The 26,646-nt window shown below is 47.2% G+C and overlaps 1 protein-coding gene and 1 pseudogene across 1 annotated transcript; both read left to right on the top strand.

The window, feature by feature from the left end:
• The first annotated feature begins 1,357 nt into the window (after positions 1-1,357).
• MYL4 (myosin light chain 4) lies at positions 1,358-25,643 on the top strand. The gene is made up of 8 exons (XM_024573281.3): positions 1,358-1,486; positions 13,843-13,984; positions 17,173-17,200; positions 22,114-22,263; positions 23,727-23,900; positions 24,320-24,397; positions 24,927-24,971; positions 25,468-25,643. Exons 1-7 carry the CDS (start codon positions 1,425-1,427, stop codon positions 24,953-24,955), a joined length of 663 nt encoding a protein of 220 aa, XP_024429049.3. The 5' UTR covers positions 1,358-1,424; the 3' UTR covers positions 24,956-24,971; positions 25,468-25,643.
• On the top strand, positions 6,035-6,601 carry LOC112316438 (large ribosomal subunit protein eL33 pseudogene; annotated as a pseudogene).
• Positions 25,644-26,646: the final 1,003 nt, after the last annotated feature.

Here is a 26,646-nt window from a genome sequence, read left to right as displayed (position 1 = left end):
GCATTTGTAGGACCCTGTGGGTCTCTCCAGTGAACTCTCCTGTGATGCTGGAAGTTTCTCCTGCCATCACAGCCCCCACAGGTTTTTACCACCAGAGGTTTTGAGGCTTCAGTTTCCTGTGCTGGAACCCTGGGTTGCACAGACTGTCTCACTTCCCAGTTGTTCCTCCTGGCTTATCTGCATGTGAGTGTGGTACCGCCCAGTCCGCAGCCTTGCCACACATCCTCTCCACCCTGGCTCCCTGTCTCCATCCCTCCTATCAGTCTGGATGAGTGTTTCTTCTTTAACACTTTGATTGTCGGATTTCCATACAGTTTGATTTTCTGATAGTTCTGGTTGTTTTTTGTATTTAAAGTTGTTACTATTCTTCTTTTTGTTGTGTGAGGAAGCAAAGCATATTTACCTACTCCTCCATCTTGGCCAGAAGTCCTGACTGGATCTTTTTTATGCTGCTGAGTGCCTCACTAAGTTCCTTGAGCATCCTTATAACCAGTGTTTTGAACTCTGCATCTTATTGATTGCTTATCTCCATTTTGTTTAGCTTTTTTTCTGGAGTTTTGATCTATTCTTTTATTTGGGCCATGTTTCTTTGTCTCCTCATTTTGGCAGCCTCCCTGTGTTTGTTTCTATGTATTAGGTAGAGCAACTTTGACTCTGTGTTTTGGTAGTGTGACCTAATGTAGTAGGTGTCCTGTAGGGTCCAGTGGCACAGCCACCCCTATCACCCAAACTGGGTACTCAAGGTATACCCTTCATGTGGGCTGAGTACATCTTCCTCTTGTAGTTGAGTCTTGGTTGCTGTTGGCAGATCAATGGGAGGGATTTACCCAAGCCAGTCAGCTGCAAGGATTGACTGTGAGCACTTACCAACAGCCTCCGCCCGCCCTCTGTGGAGGATCAGCTGTGCAGGGACAAGGTGGAAGTGCTCCAGCGTGGTCTGTAGATCTCTACTTGGCATGCTGGCCCTCAGGTTTCCCAGGTGGTGCAGGGCAAGGTCAGTCCCCACCTGTGTTTTGCCTGGGGCCACCCTGCCTGAGCTATAAAGCAATCTGAGATGACTGCTACTTGTGCTGGGCTTAGAGATTCCCAAGGGAAGCCAAGCTGTGAATCTAGGCTGGCTGCTGCTAGTGCCAGGCCTGGAGCTCACTGAGGCCAGCTGTTGCTTGTTTAAGAGGATTTAGGAAGTTGTGAAACAGGAGCCAAGACCAGCTATTCATATGGAAAAGCAGCTTGGGTGGCCCCAAAAGTTGGTAAATTGGGTGGAGTGGAGTCTGTGGGAATCCCCAAGGTGAGTCAAACAGTGTTAGCCAGGCTGATAGAGTCTAAGCTATGGCACCAGCTTGCCGGCTCTGTGGGAGGAAGGTTTAGAAAAGGGACAATAGCCTCTACTCATCTTGATTCCAGACACTTCATTTTTGCCCGGTATGCCACTGGTGCCTTTCAAATTGCTACCCCCGATGCTGGAGCTCAAAGGAAGTGTATCTGAGTAAGTCTGTGTGTGGGTTCTTTAAGAGGAACTGCTTGGGGCTCCAGAATTTTCTTCTTCTGACTCAATTCTGGTTTTTTCAGCCAGAAGTTGTGGGGACTTATCCTCCTGGCACTGCAATCCTGGGCTGAGGGGTCTGGTGTGGGGTTAAGACTCCTTGCTCCCAAGATATCCCTCCCAAATTTTTATCCACCACATGTGGGTGAGGGACAAGCCTGTTCTGCATCTGTGCCTCTCTTACCAGCCTGGACAGATGTGGTTTCTTTAATTCCATAGTTGTCAGACTTCCATTCAACTTGATTTCTGATGGTTCTGAGTGATGGTTGTTCTGTATTTTTGTTGTAATTTTGATGTGGTTGCGTGAAGAGGTGAACCATGTCTTCCTACGCCACCATCTTGACCAGAAGTCTTATTATCCACATATGTGTAGCTGGATGACATTGGGTTACAATAAGCATTATTCCAAATGTGGTAAATTATCTCTTCTTTTTAGCCTGCCTCTTGGCCTGTTTCATGTTCAATCAGGTTTGGAAGCCAGCATTTAGCAAACTATTCAAGAAGCTAGACGTGGTGTCTTTGGCAAGATGCAAGTACCACTGAAACACAGCCTCGAGTAAGCTTATTCTTCTTCTAAATTCTTTCAGTGCCCTTCTTTTGTCCCTGTTGCATGATGCCTTTTATCCTCCTATATTACTTGACCTTGAGGCTCTTTTGCCCCCATATTTGCTCCTCTCTGTTTTTGAAATTATCCCCATTCTTCTGCATCTCAGATCTCACAGTGTCCTGGTTTTCTTCCTGCTGCTCTGTTCTTTATCTTTGCAGCCCCTCTAACACTAGAATGCTTCAGGGGTCTGTTCAAGGCTTTCTTGTCACCATACACAAACCATAGGCAAACTCATCCATTCTCGTGGCCTGAGTTTTTCATATAAAATTGTTCCAAATTCTGTATCTCCAGCCAGACTACTTCTCAGAATTCTAAACCTAAATGCCTAGCTGTCAACTGGATGTCTCTATCTGGATGTTTCATGGGTACTTTGTCAGAATGGAACTCCTCACTCCTCATTCCTCATAGTTGGAATATTTCCTATCCCAGTTTAAGGCAATGCCATTTTCTCCATTGCTCAAATCTGAGACTCATCTTTTTCTTTAACCCTAACATCTAATCACAAAGCCCTACCAATTTTACCTCCTAAATATACCTTTATATCTCTTTCTGACTCTAGTTTTACCTATCTCCAAAACCAGCCTGATCATATCAGGACTTCCCTCCCTATATCCTGCTCCCCCACACCCCCCACACCAACTCAGTATCTCCCATTGCTCTGAGGATATGTAGTCTAAACACTTTAACCTATCCTACAAGGCTCTCTAAGATCTATACTGTACCTCCTTATTCAGCTTTGTCTCACCTGTCTCCCTCTTATACTCTACATTCCAGTGAAGGGGATCAGAACATGTTACTTTGGTATAAGGATTATTTGGAGCTGAAAGCAATTAAGAAACAGCAAACAGAGAAAGAGCTCTTTGCCCTCCCCTATCCGCCTAAAGGAAGGTCATAAATTTACCTTTGTGAAAGTGTTTCTCTCCCCTCTCCTATACCAAAAGGAGGAAAACAACCATTATTACTGGAGACAAAGAGTTGGCACTGAATCGGGTCTGCACAAACAAACCTTACTAAAACAACCATTATCTTTTAAATTTATCCGTATATTTACCTTTACACAATATATCATTCCCAGAAGCCCAGGCCCCTTTCCTTTTGTCTTGTCACTTCACAAATTTATTGCCCCAAATTCTAACCACCTCTTTGAGTTACTTCTCACTGATTTCTGCTGTGTCTGTGCTCATGTTCCATGTGTAAACAAACTCTTGCTTTTAGAATTCTGTTAATCTGTCTTTTGTCAGTTTAAATGACAAGGCACCAGATACTGAACCTAAGAGTGGAGAGGGGAAAGTCTTTTTTCTATACTGCAATGTGGAACTTCTTGACCTACTTTCTTGCCTCGGAGGCTTTGCATGTACTGCTCTCTCTTTCCAGAACACTCCTAATTCCACTCTTCATCTGACTATCTCTGCCCATCCTCCAAATATACTTCTTCAGGCTTTTTCTGAACTTCTAGAATACATGGTTAGGTTGGCTATCCCTGCTATTGCTCTAATGCCACCATACTTGTCATTACTCTTAGCACCCTTTATTGTACCTACCTGCTTAATTGTCCACTTCCTATCCAGCTGATAAGCTGCATAAGGGTAGAAGCCCCGTTTACCTGTTTCAGGATGTATTCTCCACATTTAGTGCAGTATCTGGTACATAATGGGTACTCATGCTTATTGTTTAATGAGTGAGTGGAATAAACTCCTTCTGTTCCTATAATTATATTTTGTTTATTCATTGATATTACATACTTCACATTTGTATCCCTTCAAAATTCACGTCAAAGCCCTAATCCTAAATCTAACCCTAACTTATCATGGCTGTATTCGAATATGGAGCCTCTAAGGAAATAATTAAGGTTAATGAGGTCAGAAGGGTGGGGCCCTGATTCAACAGGATTAGTGTTATAAGAAGAGACACCAGGGAGCTCACTCTCCCTTTCTCTACCACCCTCCCATGTGCACAGACACTGAGGAAAGGGTCATATGAGGACACAGTGAAAAAGTGGCCATTGACAATGCAGGAAGAGGGCTCTCATCAGAAACCAAATGTGTTAGCACCTTGATCATGGACTTCTAGCATCCAAAACTGTGAGAAAACAATTTTTAAGCTGCCCAGTCTGTGCTATTTTGTTATAGCATACTGAGCAGACTAATACAATTGATTTTTCTGTTTATGTCTTGTCTTTTTAAGGGAAGGCCAAGCCACATTTCTCTTATTACTCTTTGAAAAGCATTACTTTTAGTAGATGCTTAAAAAATATTGACTGAATGATTAACATGGAAGCCTTTACACATAATACTTCTTCCTAAAATACTTTCCCTTTTCTTTTTAGCTAAATTCTACTCATCCTTTAGGCCTCAGCTTTAATATCATATCCTCAGAATGTCCCATCCCACCTAATCTAAGTTATTGGTTCCACCCAATGATTCTCTTACAACATCTGTGTTCCTTTCCTTCACGTTATGTATGGTAGTTTTAATTATATGGCAGGACTTTGGTTCACCATGATGTCCTCATCACCTAGCATAGTGTCCTGCATGAAGACAAACTATATTAAAATATTACAAATATATCTGATAATTAAATGGCTGGACCACTTTTATCTTTTATTTATCATAACCTGATGCCTTTTTGACTCCCCCTTTCTGGACCTAGAGAGCATGCTGGCCTTGAACTTGAGTCCTTAAGGGAATTAAAGTCAAAGCAGCATCTAAAGTGTCTAATCAGAAAATCACTTGAGGCTAATCAGAAAATACGATTAAGGTGGGTTCTGAAGTATGCTACATGGCCTGGGGCCAGGGGGGCAGGCTGACTTCAAAATCACAGGGAGCCCTGGCTGGTGTGGCTCAGTCAATTGAGCACCAGCCTGAGAACCAAAAGGTAACTGGTTCAATTCCCAGTCAGGGCACATGCCTGGGTTGCAGGCCAGGCTCCTGGCTCTCGGGGGTATGTGAGAGGTAGCCAATTGCATGTGGATGTTTCTCTCCCTCTCTTTCTCCCTCCCTTCACCTCTCAATAAAAATAAATAAATAAAATCTTTTTTAAAAAAGCACAGGGAGAAAGATAAACTGTAAGCAAATTAGCTTGCCTGGGATGGAGGTTGTATGAGCTTACTTGAAATGATGGTGTTGGGGACAGATGATAAGCTTTGGGTTCCAGGCTGATGACTTTAAATTTGATAAAATAGACCTAGGGAGCTGCTGGTGGTGATTGAGCGAGGGAGTGACCTCATGAAAATGGAATTTGAGAAAGATTATGCTGACAGCTGAGGATTATGTGAATTGGAGGTGAGAGTAGGGACCAGGAATGCAGCAAAGAGACTGCTGGGGAGCCTAGGCAGCTCTAAATCTCCATCATTCTAGGACCCTAGATGGTCGAATCTGGAAAAAAGATGGACAGTGAAAGTAGATCTGGTTAGTCTTTTACAGTGAGAGATATTCTTATCCCATTCCTGCTCCCTAGGGCATTGGAATTCTAACCAGAAGGCCTCTTGGTAAGTACCATCTTAAAACAAAAAGAATGAATTGAATGATAAAACTGGCTATTATCTCTTTTTCCTCAGAAAGGACATACATGCCTGACTGCCAGATGAAAAATATCTGTATCGTCTGGAGAGGATGTCCACCAAATAATAGATTCTTTGTTTTCTAAGTAGACTTTCATTATTCTCTAAATAAGTTGTACAGCAACAGGTCAAACACAGACTGGATTATATTTCACTCTGGAGTAGACACTGTATCGGCTTGAATGGGCTTCGTTATCGTTTGTTCTGTGTCACAAATACACGGGTTGGGAGATAGGTGATGAGCTGGGTCTCAAATATACTGAGTTTGAAGTTCCTCAGGTGAGAAATGTCCAAATGTCAATTGAAAATGTGAGGTCTGTCTTTTTCGCCATCTCAAAGCCTGTGGTGCCTGCCAGGAACAGGACTTCTACAACAACAAATATGTCTGGGAGGCGGTGGTCCAAGGCCATTCTTGCTGGCTATAAACGGGGTCTCCGGAACCAGAGGGAGCACACAGCTCTTCTTAAAATTGAAGGTGTTTATGCTCGAGATGAAACTGAATTCTATCTAGGAAAGAGATGTGCTTATGTGTACAAAGCAAAAAACAACACAGTGACTCCTGGTGGTAAACCAAACAAAACCAGAGTCATCTGGGGAAAGGTAACTTGTGCTCATGGAAACAGTGGCATGGTTCGTGCTAAATTCCGAAGCAACCTTCCTGCTAAGGCCATTGGACACAGAATCCGTGTAATGCTGTATCCGTCCAGGATTTAAACTTACTGATAAATAAATAACAACCCTGACTGTGTGGCTTGGTTGGGGGCCCTCTGGCAAAGCAAAGGATTCCGGGTTGGGGGACATGGGTTGCAGGTTCAGTCCCTGGTCAAGATGCAAAAGGGAGCCAACTAATGAATGTTTCTCTCACATGTCTGTGGTTCTCATCTTTTTCTCCCTTCCCTCTCAAATAAGTAAATAAAATCTATTTTAAAGAATAAATTAAAAAAAGAAAGAAAATGTGAGGTTTGAGCAATTTAGGGAAGAAGTTGGGGCTGAGGATATAGATTTTTCAGGTAGAACTAAATTCATTCTTTTTGATTATGTAATATTTTTCAGAGATTATTTATCATTATATTAAAGCTGTTATATATCTGCCTACTCCACACCAGATAGCGAGCTCCTTGGGGCCAGGGATGGCCTCTTGTTCACTTTAGTAAAAGCACCTGCATACTGTAGGTGCTCAATAAGTGTTAGTTGAATGAATGAGTGAATGAATGAGAGTGATCTAGATTAGAGGAGGGTCAGAGGCAGAACTTTGGCATTATAAGCACAGCAGAGAAGACCACAAGATCTAGCCACAGAGAAGTCACTGGTGGAGCACTAGAGAGGAAGTCAGAATTCAAGAAATAAAAAAAGAAGTTGGTGGAAAAGGAAACCAAGAAAAGGGAATCATCTTTAGCATTAGAAGAATACCCCAAATGCTGAAAAAAAGTTCTTCCAAAGGGTTGAGTCTCTTTTCCCCATGGAGAGCCGTCCATGCTGAGGGTGCCATCCATTCCTTTCGCTGATGCCTTCTTGCTTCCATGCCCGTTGGGGGTCTGGCCTCTCCCTGAGGGAACCTCTATCAACTCTACCAGCTCCCACTGTTGCCTCAGAGTAGTGTCCTGGGTTCTAGTCTCAGGCCTGCCATAATTCACAGTATGACCTTGGGCAAGTCACCTCCTCTCTGGACCTCTCAAGTCCCTTGCAGCTGTCAGGATGCCTGGGAGAACACAGTTTGGGCGACTGGTAAGGATTCCGGCTCACTCTCTGCTCTTTTTCAACTACTATAAATGTCTCTGCCAAGCACCCACTGTCCTGCCCTCCGCTTTAGATCCGCAGGCGGACTCTCACGCACCTGCTGTTGCACCCCTCCCAGGGGGCCCTCCCATGGCTCACTTCGCGGGTCTGTCACTAGGTGACACTGTCCTGATCGCAGCACAGAAATTACCTTCAACCTTTTTGGCTGATGAGTGATTAGGCCAAACACCACGTAGCGTCCTCCACTGGTGCTAAAGCAGCTGTGGGCTAAAGTTTGGGGGGTGATTAACGTGCTCTGAGAGCCGGTGCTACCAGGGCCCTTGAAATTTTGAGTCTAGATGCCTCCCTACTCCTTTTCTGCTTTTACGTTTGGTGCTATGCGCCTTATGGGTCAATGAGACTTCAGGTTACTCACTGCTTTTTTCCTTCTTCCTTGGTAGTAAGGAATCTTAGATACAGAGGGTCAGGTTAATCATTCTCCTTGATTTATAGCCGTCTTTCATCAGTGGTCCACGTAAGGCCTTTCTCGTTTAATTATTTATTCCCTTGTATCTCATCCCATCCAAACTACATTCATGTGGGGCAACCATCAAATGTTGTACTGTGAATTATTTTTTATTTGTATGTGTCCTTGAATAATGGGTAATGCTTCTACTATGCATGTATTTAAATTTTATTTAACTCAAAACATCCAAAATGTTATCATGTCAGCATGTAATCAATATAATATTTACTAATGAGATGTATTACATTCTTTTTTTGTTTTCAAAATCTACGTGTGTTTTACTCTTATAGCATGTCTCCATTTGGATGCTAAATTTTTATCAGAAATATTTGACCTGTATTTAGAGTTTATAAAATTCACAGTTGAAAACGTAGATTCACATAAGTTGTTCCAAGTATACTTTAAAATTTTCCAATAATTGAATCAAGTACCAGAAAAATTATTTTCTTTTAACAGTCACATCTATTAAGTCACAATTTTAATTGACAAAATTGTTCCATCTATTTTACAAGAATTGATTTGACTCTGAAGCAAAAGCATATCAGGTTCAGAACTATGTCCAAGTTAAGTAAACTGCCTAATTCTTGTGTCAACTAAGTATTACTAACGCGAAAATCAAGGAGATATTGCAAAAATGGAAAAGCAACTCTAAATTTCTTACTATCAACAAAACATTTAAACTGTTCTTGTCACTTTGCAGCTCCTTTATATAGTGCTATTGATTATAATTAAAATCTTCTGCATATTTCTGTTAGAAAATGTGCAGCACGGGAGGCTTTTATTTTAGCATGAATGCTTGTACCTATCTTACTAAGTCACAAATAAGCATTTTCTTTCATGTTCTTTTCTGGGAGCTTCAATTTTAGCCTTAAGAGGAGGTGCTTCTTTGACTGCAATCACCTGCCCTGAGAGTTTAGGGGATGAGGAGAGGAAGCAACTGTTCCAGTTCAGTTGCCCCTTTCCTGCTTTTTTATCAGCTCTTCACCAGCACAGCTCGTCTTCAGGGCCCTGGTATCGCCAGCCCCTGGATCACAGGCTTCAGTCACACAGGTGATGGGGCGTCACTGTTGGTTCTAAGACAGCGGCAGATGAAAAGAGAGATCACGGCATCTTTTCTTATCATCCCACGGCCCGACCAGGACCCCTCCTCCCCCAAACCAAAGTCACCCCTCTACCACACGTACCAGTTCAAAAAAGGTATATCTTTATCTTGTATTTTTTTTCTCTCTTTCTCTCTCTTTTTTTATCCTCACTTGAAGACATTTTTTTTTCATTGCTTTAGAAAGAGAGGAAGGCAGAGAGAGAAACATTGATGCTAGAGAGAAATGTTGATCAATTGCCTCTCATACATGTGGGCCCAGACCTGGATTGAACCTGTAACCTAGGTACATGCCCCTGACTGGGAATCGAACTTGCAACTTTTCAGTTATAGGACAATGCTCCTGTAACCAACTGCGCTACGCTGGCCAGGGCTTAGTATTTTCTCTTTATAATTCTTGGGAGAGGGGGCAACGGTCACACTAGTGAAATCTGGACTCAAGCTGAAGGATTTTGAGCACTTGCTCTGTGCCAGACACTGTGGTAAGCCTGTCGCCCGTAAAAGCTCGTTTAAGCCTCACAGCCACTCCATGAGGTTATGTTAGCAGCCACATTTGATAGATGGGAAAACTGAGATGTCAAGAAGTTAACTAGCTTCCCTAGGGAAATAACCTAGTTTGGACTCTAACCCAGGCAGTCTGGCTCCTGAATGGGCCCTCTTCACCTCTGCCTTGCAGCAGAGGCTGATTTACCCAATCCCTTCCAGAGACAGACTAAGGTAGTGTTGGCCAGGGCATTGCCCTGTGGTGTCTAACTTGTGAGACACTGGCCAGGAGAGAGGAGGGAGGATGACAAGGACAGGGCATTAATGGCCAGGCCTGCAGTCAGCAGCATTCGATCCCAGCCTGCAGACTCTAGCGGATGTCTCTCAGGGCAGCACGCAGACGCTGTGTGGTTAGAGAGAGGTGAGGGGTGGAGGGTGAGTAAGTGTGTATACAGCCCAAATGAGGCTGATGTCATTTCTCCCCTGTGCATTCGTCTCTGACTTTGACACATGGTATAAACTGGTTGCTGTGAAATTCTGTTCTGTGTTTTCCATGCACTCAGTCTGAAGTCCTTCCAGTGGGAGCATCTGAGTGGGCTGGAGCGAGTGTGGCTGGGGAACCGCTAGATGCCTCCCCAGGCAGTTGGGCTTCCAGTACCTGCTACTATACTCGCCTCTTCACACTCCTGTCTCTCCCCTTCTCTTCCTTCCCTTTGCTCTGGGTTGGTCAACATGTACCGGAGGGTGAGACCCTGTCATAGGCCCTGGGATGATACTCTGGGTGGATAAGATTTGAAGGTGAGTCAGTGACCATGAAGCAGAATGAGGACCATGAGAAAGTGAAACCTCTGACTCCAGCTACTGGGCCCTTATGGACCAGGGGCAGGTGAGTTTCAGGAATAACAAGGCCAGCATCAGGGGTCCTGATTCTTGAGCAAGCCTCCTTCTGGGAAACCACAGCTCCCCTCTGGTCACTTCTGAAGTGCCAGACACCTTTTTAGCTGGGGTTGCTTGAAGAGAATTGGAAACTGATATGAGGACCATCTCCTCCCCCACTGGGGGGTCTGTGGCCAATGGCTTCAGGCAGACAGGCTCCTTATCTGCCTGGCGCCAGGGACCTGCTACCGGCTTTCTGAGCCACAAATACTTCACACTGTGGGTACCCAGCTGCTGCCCTTCCCTCTGCCCCACTCCTTCCTCATTCCTAAATCCACACCTTACACTCTCATTAGCCACTGCCACCTTCCTTGTCCCTCCCTCAGGTGGGCCCCTCTCCTAGAACTTTTTCCAGAAATTGGAGAAATCTGAGGATGCCTCTAGCTTCATCTGCCTGGGAAAGCAAAAAGAAATGAACGGCTACGAATGTTTCCTGTGTGCCAGAGATGGTTCGTGGAGCCTTCCTGACATTTTTGCATGCCAGTCTCACAGCCTCTGGGAAAGGAAATGCTCTGGAAGGGCCTGAGGGGACTGGGCCCCTGGAAATGACAGCAAAACCAGATTCAGACCTCTGCTCAGCAGCCTCCAAAGCCCACCCTCTCTCTGTGTTCCCAATGCCCCTCTAGCCCCAGCCAGCCTCCCCAACTTTCTAGCCTCATCGCTCTGTCCCTGAGCAGACTGGATATTTTGCTTCTCCTTAGAACTGAAAGAAGGAAAGAAAAAAGAAGGAAGGAAGGAAGGGAGGAAAAGGAAGGAAGGAAGGTAAAAGAAAGAAAGAAAGAAAAAGAAAAGGAAAGGACCACCTCCTAGCTCTATGTCTTTCAAAGATCACACTTCTCTCTAGAATGATTAGAATAATTTGTTTTTTTAACTGGAAGGGGACATATGAGAGCACCTCAATTCAGTGGTTATTCTAACATGTTTAAACCATGGAACCATTTCTTAGAACATGGCCATGGGCCAGCCGGTAAGTAAAGCACACAGGAGCGGTGCTGACTGAAGTGGCAGGGGTGGGGGAACTCCAACACCAGGCATCTCTGCGTCCCTTGCGGTGGAAGCAAGTCAGGGAGCTTCCGGTGTCTGCTGAACACCACTTGAAAGCTCCTGATCATCTCTCATCTTGGAGACAAGCAAGCTGAGACCCAGAGAGGCGACATGGCTGGCAAAGTTAGGACTAGTGTCTGGGTCATCCAGCCCCTAGCCCTCAGCTTTCTACAGAAACCCCAGTTTGTGCATCACCCCCCCACCTACCAGCCCCCTACTGCAAAGGATGCCTGGTCAGGGAGGGGATGCCAGTAGGAGTAGAGAGGGGGGAGATCCCCGCCTTCCTCTTTCTTCCTTCCTCATCACCAACAGCCTGAGTTCCCAACTCTCCTGGGGAAGAAGGTAGTCAGTGGTCAGATAGGGAAATGGGAAGGACACAAGCAGAAGCACCGGGAAGGGGAGCAGGTGACAAGGAGTCAGAAGGAAGAGAGAGGGAGAGGCAGATGAAGAGAAGAGGTGAGGGGAAAAGAGCGAAGGAACCTCCATGCCGGCCCGGCACCAGGACTACCCAATGGTTTGAGCTCTGGTCTTGCTCTAGTGTCCCCTCGGGCAAGTCCTGGTCCCTTTTCCCCACCACAGTTGCCTTTGAGGGCTTCCCCGCCCCCAACCAGTGAGAGCAGGCATGAGCTCCAGGAGGGGCAGGGTGATGTCAGAGCGCCACACGCAGGACCAGAATTAGATGTTCAGCTCTGCCTGTATGTCTTGAGGTAGCTCCAACGTTTCCATGGGCTCAGATTCCTCACTATAAAACCAGATGGGATGGGACGACCTCTAAGTGCCCTTTGGGCCCTGAAAGGTCTGGGACTTGGAGCCTGTGCTTAGGGAGCCTGGGCAATGCGGGTTCCGGGGCACCTGCTACTGCAGGCTTAGGAGCTGAGAGGGACCAGGCGTTAAACAGTCCAGCAATCTGGTTTCGTGGGTGAGGAACTGGGCCTAGAAAGGCAAAGTGACTCTTCTGCCTTTCTCAGCATTACTTCTCTCTATCCTCTGAACTGTAGAGTCTCAGGGTGCAGCTCAAAGCCATTCTGTGCAGTGGATAAGCTTCTTTTGCTTATCTAAGTTGTTTTTCTGAACATTTATTGACTTTCAACATTTTTTACAAAAACAGCACGTGTTTGTTATAAAAATTTCCATGAATACAGGAAGTGAAAAAGTAACAAACTGCAACTTGCTGTCATCATTCCGTCCTCACCCGGTAGGTCCCCAGGGGTGTCTCCTGTTCACGGTTTAGCAGTGCTCATCCTGACCTTTCTGAGGAACACAAATAGGAGTGGGATTCCAATATCAAACGTTCAAGCATAAACTTCAGAATCAGACCCTCCTGGGCTCTCGTGAGTTCAAAGTTCATTAGCTGAGTGCCTTCTAAGCTGTTACCACTTTTAGTCTCAATCTGCCCGTGTGTAATATGCAAGTGATAATCCTATGTACCTTAAAGGACTGTTGTGAAGATTTAATGAGATCTTATAGGAACAGCATTTGCATGAACAGAGCCTGGCACACAGTAAGCACTACACACACACCCAGGGGCACAGAATGAGTCAGAGGTGTAGTAAAAATGAGACCTGGGATTTCTGACCTCTAGTCTCACCACCATTCAGCCACACCCCTCTGCCTCTCACCTTGGGCCCCTGGGCACGTGTTAAGTGCTCAGTACTGGTTGAATGAATGAATAAGATTGGTGGGGGTGGTAGATGTGGGGATCTGAGGTCTGTGGAGTTCCTAGGATGCCTGCTCTGGAAGATGGGGAGTTCACTCTGGATTGGAAGGGGGTGGGACAGTGTGCACTGGCTGGACAGCTGTTGCTTCAGGGCTGCGGGCCTGAGAGTTGAGCCTCAGGATAGAGCTGAGGCCCCAGAGTGGCTCTCAGCTTAAAGGACCTTGGCTTGAAAGGAATGTGCAGTGGGCTGCCTCTGCTCAGGAGGGGCTAAAAAAAGCCTGACCCTCCCCTGGGCTTTGTGTAAGGGTTATCAACCGCTCAAGTCAGCTCATCTCTCTGGCTGGCCGCTGGCATTTTTGAGGGGGCCTGTTTTCCCAGCCCCTCTGGGTTTCCACCAATTGGCAGGAAGGGGTCAGCCTGTTCCAGAGGTGGAAGCCATGAGGGGTGTGAGGAATGGGGAGAGGGGGAGGGGGCTGGTAGCCCCAAACCTGGTGACAATACACAGTTGTCAGCTGTCCCCTGCTGGTATTTCTTCCTTTTATAGTCAGTAGCAGCTGCTCTTGCTCTCACCCAGCCCTTCTGTGGGGGCTCCTGCCCAGGATAAAAGGGGAGGGAGGTGGCCCAGTCTCCTATCTCATTTCCCAGGCGCTGCATCTCTTGATTTCTTCCTAGGTGCCACCTCCACCAAAGTCCCCAAGGCAGCATGCCTCCCAAGAAGCCCGAGCCTAAGAAGGAAGCGGCCAAGGCAGCCCCTGCCCCTGCCCCAGCTCCCGAGCCCCCCAAGGAACCTGCCTTTGACCCCAAGAGTATCAAGGTAAGTGAGCCTTAGCGCCTGGGATAGGGGTAGGGATGATATTCCGGGCCCTACTCACCCGGAGCTTGGAGATCTAGTTCGTGGAGGCTGGACTGGGGTGAGCCTGTGGTGTCCGAGCCCCGGATGGCAGCCCTGCAGGGTGGCGGAGCAGGCGTGGGGGCTGCCAAGGGGTATTCCGGTTGTAGGCCTTGCCCCTACAGAACAGGTTTCTGCCCTGTCAGAGGAAGCACCACTTTGTCACCCTAATTTGCCCAGCAGAGTTGGGGATGGCGGGGAGGTGCAACCATCTGACCCTGTTTAGGTGAGAGACTGACCCTTTCCTCAGTGTAGCACAGGACCTATCTGGAGAAGAGACACATAGTGATAACTGACGGTGGAACTTGGAGTAGGTGATGTTGGTGGTGAGGGAGAGTGCTGCCTGTGCTGGGGAAGGCTTCTGGGCCACAGACTTGCAGTGCGTGGGGGTGGGAGACCATGAGGCTCAAACATAAGAGAAGACTGGTTCCCTCTCCTCTTCCCTACCCAGGTGGGCCCCTCCTTCTGTGGCCTCTGCCTGGCTCCTATCTGGCACGTGCAGAGCACTGGCCAGTCCCAGCTGAGACCCTCTCTCCAGCCTGGTGAGGCTGCTGGGCCTGGTTCCCTCTGCCGCCTCCGCCCTGTTCCCTCTCTGCCCTGCCCTGCTCCCCTCACACTGGAAGGTTCTCCTTTCTGGAGCTAGGGTAGGGCCTGCCTGCTGACTGAGTCATTTTAGGCTTCCCAGCTCTCTGACCAGCTGGGGAAGGAATGGAACTGGGAGGGAATGGGCCTAGAAAGGAGCAGGTCAGAGGCCTCTGGAGAGCAAAGCAGTTTTAAGCCTTGGCACTAGAATGTAAGAGGTCAAGTGGCCACTGGTATGAAGAGCTATTAATAACAGGCTGGGCGTGGTGGGCCCCTGGGAATATCAGCCTGAGGTCAGGGCTGGGGGTGGTGAGGAGTCAGAGCAACATAAGAGCTCAGGGGCAGGTTCTGTGACAGTAGGCAGGAAACTAAAGCCCTGGGCTCTCATTGGATGACCCTCCCTAGCCTTCTGAGGGTTCCCCCCAGCTCCCACAGCCCCAGAGACCCCGCAGTTGTGCCAAGGCCCATGGGGTTGATCCATGGCAGTGCCTCCAAGGGCAGGAGTGAAGCAGAACGGGCTTGGCCAAGAGATGGAGGCAGTTGCCCCATCCCTGAGCTTGGTTATGACACACTCTGGGGAAACTGAGGCTTAGTGTGAGATCATGAAAATACCTGCAGGTATTTCAGGTCATACATCACTCCCTCTATGGGAAGAGCCTGGCAAGAAAAGCTGCCTCTCTCCCAATCAGGACACTTTTATTTCTGATTCGTTCTGCTAATGCACTAGTCCTGTGGGACACCCACTGCCAGGCCTGGTCCCTGGCGTCCGGGCAACAGCTGCTTGGTGGTGTCAGACGAGTGCCTTTCCTCTCCTGTCACCTCCCTCCATTCACCCACCTCTCCTGCTTCTTCGCCCCGGTTTCAGTCTTCCCTTCCAGGTCTTGATCTCCCAATCCTGGGGTTTTTTTTTAATTGCTTTAAAGTGGAAAAAAAGTAGGTGCTTTTCATAAAGGCTATTTTCCCTATTATTTTTACTTCTCAGCTTCGATTAGAAGATTCTTTGCTCAAAGATAGAGCAAAACTAACTTAACCCCAATATGTGTGGTTCTGACCATACATTCTGATGTTATGTCTTTCTGCTAGTTTTTGTTACACATATACTCCTGGGACTTAAAGAATTGCAAAATAGCCCTGGCCTGTGTGGCTCAGTTGGTTGGGTGTTGTCCTGCAAACCCAAAGGTCGCAGGTTCCATTCCTGGTACAGGGCACATGCCTGGGTTGCAGGTTCGGTCCACAGTCAGGGCAGGTGCAAGAGTCAACCGGTCCATGTTTCTCTCTCTCCTTTTCTTCCTCTTTCTAGAGTCAGTAAATGAAAAAGATTAAAAAAAAAAGAGAGTAAGACAATCTGTAGCTTTCCTCAGAGAGTTTATGCAAAGCAAACTTTAGCCCATTTAGGGGGTTCCTTTCACTTCCTGACCACCACCACCCCCACCTTTGGCAGACTCCATTCCTGGCCACAGCTAGTTCCTTTCCCAACCCAGTGTAACCTCTGTCCTGCTCTTCTAGCTCATTCCAGCCACCTGCTGGGGTCTTCATTAATAGAGGTCAGCCTCAGGTGGGCACAGCACAGCTCAGAATTGGGATTTAGGTGGTACATGAGGAAGGTGCTCCAGGATTGGTTACCACCGCCAGTGGGGAGGGGACTTTGGGGAGGCGGTGGTGGTAGATAAGGACAATGAAGTAACGTACAAGGTCCTAAATAGAAATGATGACTCATACCTCATACTCGGTCATTGTCATTCCTTTCCAGAGCCTCCTACCTTCCTCTTCTGTACTCAGATTTAAATTATTATGCATTGGAGGGAAACTCCAAAGTTTATATCTTTGCTCAACAAATATTTATTGAGTACTTACTCAATGCCAGGCATTTCTGTGGACAATTACAAATACTGCTGCTCTGCAGGAGCCCTGGCTTCAAGGAGTCAGGATACACAACCAGGCATGACTGGAAAGCAGTTACAAACCATCAAGGGCCCACCCAGACTGCTCTTGCTGCCCTAGAGTGCCCCAGAGGGATGTGTGTTAAGGGTGGGTGGGAAGGAATGGGGTGAGGGAAGGCTCCACTGAAGGAGGTGACTTGAAGTCAACATGAGGTAGGAAAGGGAGGCCAAGAGTGAGGAGTGGGGGGGCACCCAAAGGGAGAGGACGTGTGGCTTGTGGGAGGATGTGGAGCAGAGAGAGACTGAAGGAATGAAAGTGAGGTTGGTATGCGGCTGCTAGGACAAGGAATTTACATTTGACCCAAAGGAATTCTAACAGGGAGTGAGTATAGGCTCTCGTCTGAGATATTTCTCTTCCTTTCCCTCTCTCACTTGGAATCATCACTTAACAGGTGCTATTGAGAGAGACATGGAGGCTGCATCATTTATTTTATAGTCTGTGAGTCATGTCCCATTCATCAGGAGACTGGTGTTTTACCCTTAGCCCGCAGTCTCCGTCCGTCCCCATCAGTGGCCTGACTGTGGTGGAAGCCACTTCTGCTTCCCTTTGGAAGCCTTCGGCAGTCTCATTCCTGTGTTTCTCTCCCACAGATAGACTTCACTGCCGACCAGATCGAGGGTGAGTATAACAACCCCAACTCCGCCACCATACCCTTTCTGCTGCACCTCCTGGAGGAGGTGAAAGAGGAAGAGCTATCATCATCACCAAAACAGTAATCACCATCACTATCATCATGGCAAACTTACATTTGCCATAGATTTGCTACTTGCTCACTGTTGCCTCCTACATGTTATTACTTAAGCATGCATTAACTCATTTAATTCTCACAACCACCCCATGAGGTAGGGACTATTACTGCCCCACTTTACAGGTGATAAAACTGAGGTACAGAAAAGTTGGGTGGCTTGCCCAGTCTCACACAGGGAGTTGCCAGTGGAGCCAAGATTCCAACTCAGGCCATCTGATTCTGGACCTGCGTTCTCAACTACTCCACCAGACTACCTGGAACACAACAGAGCAAAAATGCCTCTTTGTTCCTCTACCTCCAAAATCTACTTTCCAACATATTTAGAACGCCTCACTTCTGTTCTTTATTGGAAAGCCCTCTTTCGGGCTACCGGCTTCCTCTCTCCTCCTCCTGCAGTCTGCCAAGATGCTCACCCACTAATGGTGGCAGGGCTGACAGTGAGTTGGGGATGCCCTGGCCCACCTGTGACCTCCATCAGCAATGCTTCTCCATCTTTGATGAGGCAATTTATTTTTCTCAATCTTATATAAAGTGATATTTAGTGTAGCTTCAAAACAAGCCTCAAGATCTCCATCTACCCACTCATGTGATGGTTGCTTCGTAGGCCATCTTCTGGTGTTTGGAGAATGAAATGTGTCATAATGTGCGTCTGCTCCACAGCTGGGGCTCTCTGCCACTGCAACGTATCCCTGTTCCCCCACCAAATGCCCCAGCATGTAAAATCAGAGGAGTTGGAAGGGACCTTGAAAGGTCACCTGGTCCAACCCCTTGATTTTAAGCACATACTATATTTATAAAATTAAACTAATATGTGCACATGGTAAAAAAATTATATACTACTTAAAATTATATACTACTATGAAAAATAAAACTATTTTCCCTTGCTTTCCTTTTATGATGATTCCTCTCCCAAAGACAATCCCTGTTAATCGGTCTGTGTATCCTTGGAGAAAAATACGTGGTGATATACCAGTCTATATGTATGTATGTACGTATAAAGCTTACCCAAATCAAGTCATGTGGTACATACAGTCTCATACCCTTCATTTAATATACAGGGTCCAGCAGAAGTAGCACCTGCTTGAGTGTGGTGGGTAGGGTAATCATATGAGTATAATAATTTATAGTTTCAATTTGACTATTTCACCTACAATGTCATATGATGTGCTCGAGTATGATATTGTTATGTTACAGAATAACATGCTTATGATTTTGTGATAAAAAGGAGGTGTTCTTTGTGCTGGACCATATACACTTGGATTTAATAATAATATATTATTTAATACTATGTTCATATGTATTTTTATAGCTAACACAAACAGTTCTACTTTTCAATTCTTTTAAACAGTTATATAGATTCTCACACATAGATACACCTTTTAATTTAATCAGGCCTACACTGCAAGGCATTTAGCTTGTTCCTGGTTGGGGAATATCAGCTTGCTTTCTCTGGGGACCTTCCTAGCAGTGGGTCCAAGGATACGTGCATTTCTAATGTAATAGTTACTGCCAAGTTGCCTTTCAAAAAAGTGTTGCCGGTCCACGCACACGTAAGGCATGAAGGCTGGCAGATGCATTTTGAAACTAGTGAATTGAGTCTGACTCTGCTTTTGCAATACCCTGTGCACACTCGTTTTCAGTCAATAGTTTGGGGTGTTGTAAAATTATTAAAATTAATTTTAATGCATTTTAGTTACGTATATACTTTTGTGGATATAAAAACACCTTGGCGCCCAGGAAGACTAGGAAATCAACTCATGATAAAAATATTTCATTTTTCGAATGGGAATCATGGTCAAAGCCAACTGGGACAGCCAGTTGCCTCTTTCTCCTTGAAGACTGTCAGGGCTGGGGGCCTAACTCATTCCAGTCCTTCACTCCTCTGACTATGAAGACGTTCTTCCTTATGTTCATCTTAGCTGTTGCTGTTTTCATTTTACCCCGGCATCCTCTTCATTTGCTTATCAATGAAGCTGAAGACGGTTCTCGCATGCTGGAAAGAACATTGTTTGGGGTTAGGAGACTTTGGAATTAGCCCACATTCTGCCACCATGACCATGAGACTTTGGGCAGTCACTTCTTCAAGCCTTCATGTTCTTATCTGCAAAGTAAGGTTTTTTCCAATTCAGAAATGCTGCGACTGTGTTCAGCATCCTCCAGGTGCCCTCCATCTGCTTGAAGATAGTTATCAAATCTCTTCATAGGTTTATATTCTCCAAGTGATATGGCCCAAATTTCTTTTATGTCTTTTTTCTGATAGAACTAGATTCTAACCCTTGACTTCCTTCTCTGGTCCCTCTCCAGATTTCCATGTTCTTCTAGAAAGGAGTTGCCACCATTGCTCATTGCTCTAGCAAGCAGCTGACTGCTACAGACTATTGAGAAAAGGTTTCTCCTGAGCCCATTAGCGTCACCTCTCACACACCTCAAGATTACACTGGCTTTGTTTTTTTTTCTAGCAGCAATCCTAAACTCCAGTGTTTGGTTTTTATATGTATACCAGGTTTCCCAGAAGGCTGGGAGCATTAGCAGGTACAGCAGGTCTCTTCCTTCTCCTTCCTCCTCACCATTTCCTTGGTTTCCTTAATAGCTGGTTAGAAGTCACATCTGCATTGGTCTAAAATAGGATAATAATATCTGTAGCCTAAGGTTTTTATAAAGATTAAGGAGGTAACTCATGCAAAGTTATCAGCTCAGAGCCTGGCCCACAATAAGCACTCAAACATAGGTGGTTCTTTTTTTTTTTTAATATATATAGTTTTTAAAAATTTGTATTTATTTATTTTTAGTGGAGAAGGGAGGGAGAAAGAGAGGGAGAGAAACATCAATGTGTGGATGCCTCTCATGTGCTCCCTACTGGGGACCTGGCCTGCAACCCCAGGCATGTGCCCTGACTGGGAATCAAACCAGTGACCCTTTGGTTTTCAGGCTAGCATTCAGTCCACTAAGCCACACCAGCCAGGGCTCATAGGTTGTTCTTATTCCTTTCCTCTACATAGCCCATACTCTTATTAGGTATTGTTATATTCTTCTTTTATGAGGAGACTTCTTTTATTAAATCTGACTTCACTCTTCTGAATGAACCAGGAGAAGATTAAAAAGTCTGAGTTTAGATTCAACTAACAAATATATATTTATTAAGCACTGAATTTGTGCCAGAAGGCAGGCTAATTGTTTCAAAAGTTAAAAAAATTAAACCCTTCTAAGAAAGCTGTGAGATCAGTGTTATTTCCTTATTACAAAGGAGGAAACCAAGGTTTATTGAAGTTAGGTGAGATGGCCAAGGTCACATAGTTAAGTGGTAAAACTGGGATTAAGCTCAGTAAAATAATACTAATAGCATCGTTTAAGAATTTACTATGTGCCATTCATTGTGTTAAGATTTTTTACATATATTACTTAGGTAAAAATAAATTAACATATAAAAATAATGTACATAAGTTATGTAATTTGAGTGTAATTTATCATATAAACCCTGTGACATAGGTGCCGTTTACAGAAGAGGTTTTATGGAGGTTAAATATCTACTTGCCCAAAGTCACACAGCTAGTGAGCAATGGAAATGGAATTTGAACTCAATTACTCGGGAATGTGAAAGACATACGGTTTTGCCTCTTTTAAAGTCATCCAAAGACTGATGAAGAGTTGCAAGTGAAAGTTTTGGGGAACCTTTGATATGTGGAGTGACTTGTAAATAGTCCGTACATAGCCTCTAAGTAAATAATTGTTTCTGAAGTGCGTGGAGAGGATTAAAAACGGCTTTTCTCCTAAGTACTTTACACATTCTTCTTTGGTTTGTATCGTTAATCTGCTTAGTAAACCATCTCTTTGCGGATAAGGTAACTTCAGTGCCATTTCCAGTCCAAATTACCCACAGTAATGAATTGCTTGCATCCAAATTAGTGAAGAATTAGGGTTCTCTGTAAGGGCCCAGGGGTGCCTTAATTAAGCCCTGCCTCTCGAACACCTGCCCTGGTCCCTTCAGGGACTGTAGTTCCCCTATATGTCTGAGCTGGCTTGAGAACCAGGAAATACAGTAATGACCATCCTTTGTAATTCTACTCAGCAACCCACTCAGTTGGACTTTGTATTCCCATTTGGAGCTAAGGAAAGGAGGGCACTCAGAGGCTAGTAGTTTGCCCGAGGCCACGTGCTGGCCAGTGGCAGAGTCAGGTGGTCTGTTTCCACCATGTGACCTTGTCTGGCCTGGGTGCCCCCTTTCAGCCTGAAACAGGAAGTAGGGATATTAATTAGCTGACTTTTGAACAGGTCTTACCACTTCGCAGAGTGCCGCCTCCTTTGACATTCCCAGTAACTAGGAGTGCTCGGCGGGTGGCGCTGTTGCTCCCCATGGTGCCCAGGAAAACAGACCTGGGGGGCCTATCTGGAACACTCCACAGAGCCAGGAGAGAACCCAGGAACCCCGTGTCCCGAACCAGTGCTATTTTCACTTCCCTGCCATTTTCAACAGTCAGGATCCTCACCTACACCAGGGAAGGACTGTGGATGGGAGGGGTGGAAGCAGGGGAGACCTTCAAATTATGTGACAATTCACTGATAGAAGAGGTCCCAGGCCCAGCATTGGAATAGGTCATGGAGGCACTGGGCGGCCTCTTTAGTTGTCAGAAAATAGTTCCAGGGAGGGGCTGGGAGGGAAATATTGAAATATTTTATAAGCCACAGTGACCTGCTCGTCGGCCTGGGTGGAAGCTGATCAGCAGACCCCTGTCCCTCAAATCCCTTCACTTGGCTCAGGGGCTGCAGCTGGGTCTTGTCTCCACAGAGTTCAAAGAGGCCTTTTCGCTGTTTGACCGGACGCCGAGTGGAGAGATGAAGATCACCTACGGGCAGTGTGGGGACGTGCTGCGGGCCCTGGGCCAGAATCCCACCAATGCTGAGGTGCTGCGCGTCCTGGGCAAGCCCAAGCCGGAAGGTCAGTGACGGCCCTGGGCTCAGCCTGCCCTGCACCCTGAGGCTCTCCCCCAGATCTGCCTCCTGTCAGCTGCTCTCTCCCTTCTCCCCCTTTAACCCTCCTGACCAGCCTTCCCTCCCCCAGGCTACCTGTCTCTTCTTTGGAGAATTTATCCCGAAGCACCTGGCACTTAGCTGACCCTTGAAGAATGTGGCCTGGGCTTGCACCGGGAGGGCAGGGGCAATGTTCTGTCTTTTCCTCTGACACTCAAGGGTGCCAGGGACACTGGGGCAGGGGGGCTCGATGGGCATCTGATAACTAACCACCCACCCGCACTCCCCACCTGGGAGCTCTTGGTTCAGGTATCACAGCACCCAGGCATCCTGTGACCCTTGTGAGTTTTATCACAAATGACTTGTTTCCGATAACGGTTAGAGCGCTGAAGATCACAAATTATTCATTTAATATAAATGAGAGCAGACTCAAGATTAGCTCTAGGATGATTCCTCTTTCACTCATTTGCACTCGTGGAGGAGGCTTAGAAAGTGGCGCCAGGGAGTTGTGCCCCAGTGGTGAATGTCCCCGGTCACGTGAGGCAGTCAAGGTAACAGCTGCCCTAACGCACGTCCTTCTCCTCAGAGGCGTACACACCAGGTGGGGCCAGGCAGACCTGGGTGAGCCATTTCTGAAGGCTTCCTGGGCCCTATATTGGTCCCCATCCCCTCCTCGTTTTGCTGCAGATGACAACAGTGCAGCAGGAAGGATGCGGGCAGGAACGTGCCAGAGGCCAGCAGCTTCCCCACGTCAGCAGGGCGTCTTAGAGGCAAAAGTTCTCTGGGCACTTCCACTTGGGCAGCGGGGGGGTGGGGGGGGTGGTTCTGGGTTGTTATAAAAGAGAAAAATGCCAGAATTTGTGGTATTTAACAATGATTTACATCTATTAAACTGAAGCTTTTAACATACTACAATGTGGGAGAAGTGTGCTTGTCACAAAATGTTTGCAAATGTATAGGAATTATTGATTCAGAGTAGTTCCAGGCAGTGTGGTCTAGCAAGGAGACCCAAATGCAGAGTTATGCAAAAAAATTGTTTTGCCACCCTGTCAGTTTACCTCCATGACTGTATGTCTGTCACATGTCCAAAGCCTAAGTTGTTTGGGCCCCTCACGTTCTGCTGCTGTCACCCTCAGCTGCCCCCTGGAGCTCAGAGGTCTGGGAGGAGTCACCGCTCCTTTTCACCTCTGCTGGAGGCCTGTCCCTGAGGAGAGTGCCCCAAGCCAGCCCCCGGCCTTGCTCCTGTGGGCTCTGTGCCGCCCAGGATCACTGACTGGGAGCCGTGCCCAGAAGTGGCTGTAGCTAAGCCCTGGGTGATGGCAGGGATGGGTCCTAGCCCGACAGAGCTGGGGTGAGGTTCCCTTCTGGCCCTCTGCTCCCGTTGTGACTCTGCTCCTGTCCCTTCTCTTTCCTTCCCCATGCCACCGCAAGAGATGAATGCCAAGATGCTAGACTTCGAGACGTTCCTGCCCATCCTGCAGCACATCTCCCGCAACAAGGAGCAGGGCACCTACGAGGACTTCGTGGAGGGGCTGCGTGTTTTCGACAAGGAGAGCAACGGCACGGTCATGGGTGCTGAGCTTCGCCATGTCCTTGCCACCCTGGGTATGCCAGCTGGGCAGGAGATTGTGGGAGGCCCTATACACTGAGGATCACATCCTGATCCAGCCCTGTCTTCCTGGGCTGTGCAGGAACAACCTGCCCCAGCTGGGTTTTGGGGGAGGGGGCAGCAGGTTGGCAGAACAGGGTGACTGCCCGGACCTGAGGGGTGGGACCCAGGGTTCCTGTCCTTGTCTTTGCCTTGGTCACTGGAGCCCTGGTCTGCTCACCCAGTGACAGCTATAAGGCAGAGAAAGAGGCCCCGGGGACTGGGAAGGGCCTCAAGACCCTTGGCTCCACTCTCCAGTGCCTTTGGGGGAGGCTTGGTATGACCACTTACCCCTTTAGACTTGAGGGGGTGTTTGGGTTTTCCTGCCCTTCCTTTGCCATCTGCAATTAAGAGCCCACTGACCCCCCCACCCCAGGAGAGAAGATGACTGAGGCGGAAGTGGAACAGCTGTTAGCTGGGCAAGAGGATGCCAATGGCTGCATCAATTACGAAGGTATGAGGTAACACCTCACTTCCCTGGGTTCCCAGGGATGGGAGAACAGGCACAGTGTGGGCCGGGCAGGTCTCCAAAGTAGAACAGATCCAGGAGTGAGAGGACATGAGCGCCAGATGGGCTTTGGCGGTGTTCTTTTCCATTCTGGTGTAACGGAAGGAGCATGGAATTTGAAGATAGCTCCGTGATATACGAACTGTGTGACCTCGATTACGTCACTTACCTTCTCTGAGCCTCAATTTTCTCATCTGAGAGATGGGGTGATGCAGGCACCTTTTTCAAGGTTGTGAGGATTAGTAGAGGCAATGAATCTCATTTCGTCTATGTTGAGTATCAGCACAGAGTGGACACAGAGCAGGGGTGAGGTCTCTTCCCTCTTCTACCTCCTCCCACCAGCCCCCAAATAAGAGAAAGAATCTCAGACTGGAGAAGGGGTAGTGGGAAGGTTTGAAGTCAGGCAGTATAGGGAAGGGGGACGAGGTCGAGGGGGCCAAGAGGACAACACAAAGCTTTTTGTCTTCTTTCCCAGCCTTTGTCAAGCACATCATGTCTGGGTGAAACAGGCCCCTCCAGGGTGAGTACAGCCTCTCCATGCTGGTCCCTTCTGGGGCCACAGAGGGGCTTGGAATAACACCACGTGCCCCAGGCCTGAAGAGGAAACCGCAGGGGATGATGACTGGAGCGCAGCCCGCCCCTCTCATCATTTCCTCTCCCCTCTCTTTGCCCATCTCCTCCCCTCATTCCCTTCCTGTCTGGCCTCCTGCCCTCCCTGGTCTTTGCAACCTATCTTGACCCTCATCAGTCACTTCCTCCTGCCTGTCCCAGGGTCTCTCAAGGCCAGACCATTCTCTTCCTGAAGCCTGCAGCCTCTTGTCTAGGTTCCTGTGGCTGAGAAAGCCAGATCCCAGTGGAAGAGAGTGTCCCTGGCCTGTGCTCTTGACCCTGTTCTTCCTCACTCCCTTGCCTGTGCTCCCCTGGGCTTGGTGCCATCCTGATAGGGATGTGGATTCTGTGCTGGGGGGCTGGGCATGGAGGGCAAGATGCCCTTTTCATCTAGCATTTTCTTTCAGGTGCCTGGCCCTTGGACCTAGACCCCTCAGGGTGAGTTAGTGAGAGGCCCCAAGTGACCGAGCTGGAGCGGGAGTCCAGGACTTATCTCTGCTGCACAGCCCAAGGACCTCATGGGCCCGTAGCCCTCCCTGTGAATAAACAGCTCCAGCAAGGCTGGGCCGCGTTCCCCATCACAGCCCATCTCTGAGTTGTTTTTTTAAATAATTAATTGAGTTGGTTGGGGGGGGAGGGGAAACATCAATTCGTTGTTCCACTTATTTATGCATTTATTGGTTGATTCTTTTTTATTTTAAGATTTTATTTACTTTTTAGAGAGAGGGGAAGGGAGGGAAAGAAATAGCAATGTGCAAGAGAGAGATACATTAGTCAGTTGCCTCTTGCACACCCCAGCTGGGGAACGTGGCCTGTAACCCAGGCATGTGCCCTGACTGGGAATCAAACCGGCGATCTTTTGGTTCACAGGCCGGCACTCATTCCTCTGAGCCACACCAACCAGGGCTATTCTTCCATATTTTTAAAAGATTATGTTTATTTACTTTTAGAGAGAAGGGAAGGGAGGGAGAAAGAGAGGGAGAGAAACATTGATGTGCTAGAGATATATTGATCAGTTGCCTCTCATGTGCCCCCATGGGGATCTGGCCTACAGCCCAAGCACATGCCCTGGGTGGGAATTGACTGGCGACTTTTCAGTTCACAGGCTGGCGCTCAATCCACTGAGCCATACCAGTCAGGGCCATTGGTTGATTTTTGTATGTGCCCTGACCAGGGACCAAACCCACAACCAACTGAGATACCCAGCCAGGGCCTCTACTTATCTTTCTGCTGCCCAAAACTAGTGTAATTACCTGAGAATAGTATTAGCATAGCCCATCATCTGTTTGACATTCTCTGAAAGCTCTTTGGTTATTAGGGCTTTTGAGATGGCTAATGATGCAATATCTGCCTCACACCACTAGATGGCACAATTGCAAAAGCATGCTTTCAATAAGACGCCCAGGTGTGTGATTACACAAACCTGTCTGAGAAACTTCAGAAGTCACTTAGTCCATCTCTATGCCTGCAGGCAAGTAGAGGTTTTACTTACTTTTGAAGACTCACAACTATTAGCTTGCTTCAGTACTCCTCACCAAGGCTTTGCACTGAGAGATCAAAGAGTGCACACTGTTCTGGAAACAGAG

Source organism: Desmodus rotundus, chromosome 9 (genome assembly GCF_022682495.2).
Source record: "Desmodus rotundus isolate HL8 chromosome 9, HLdesRot8A.1, whole genome shotgun sequence".
Lineage (NCBI taxonomy): Eukaryota > Metazoa > Chordata > Mammalia > Chiroptera > Phyllostomidae > Desmodus > Desmodus rotundus.
Note: the sequence above shows the minus strand (reverse complement) of the source record. Positions and strands in the feature narration are given on the sequence as shown.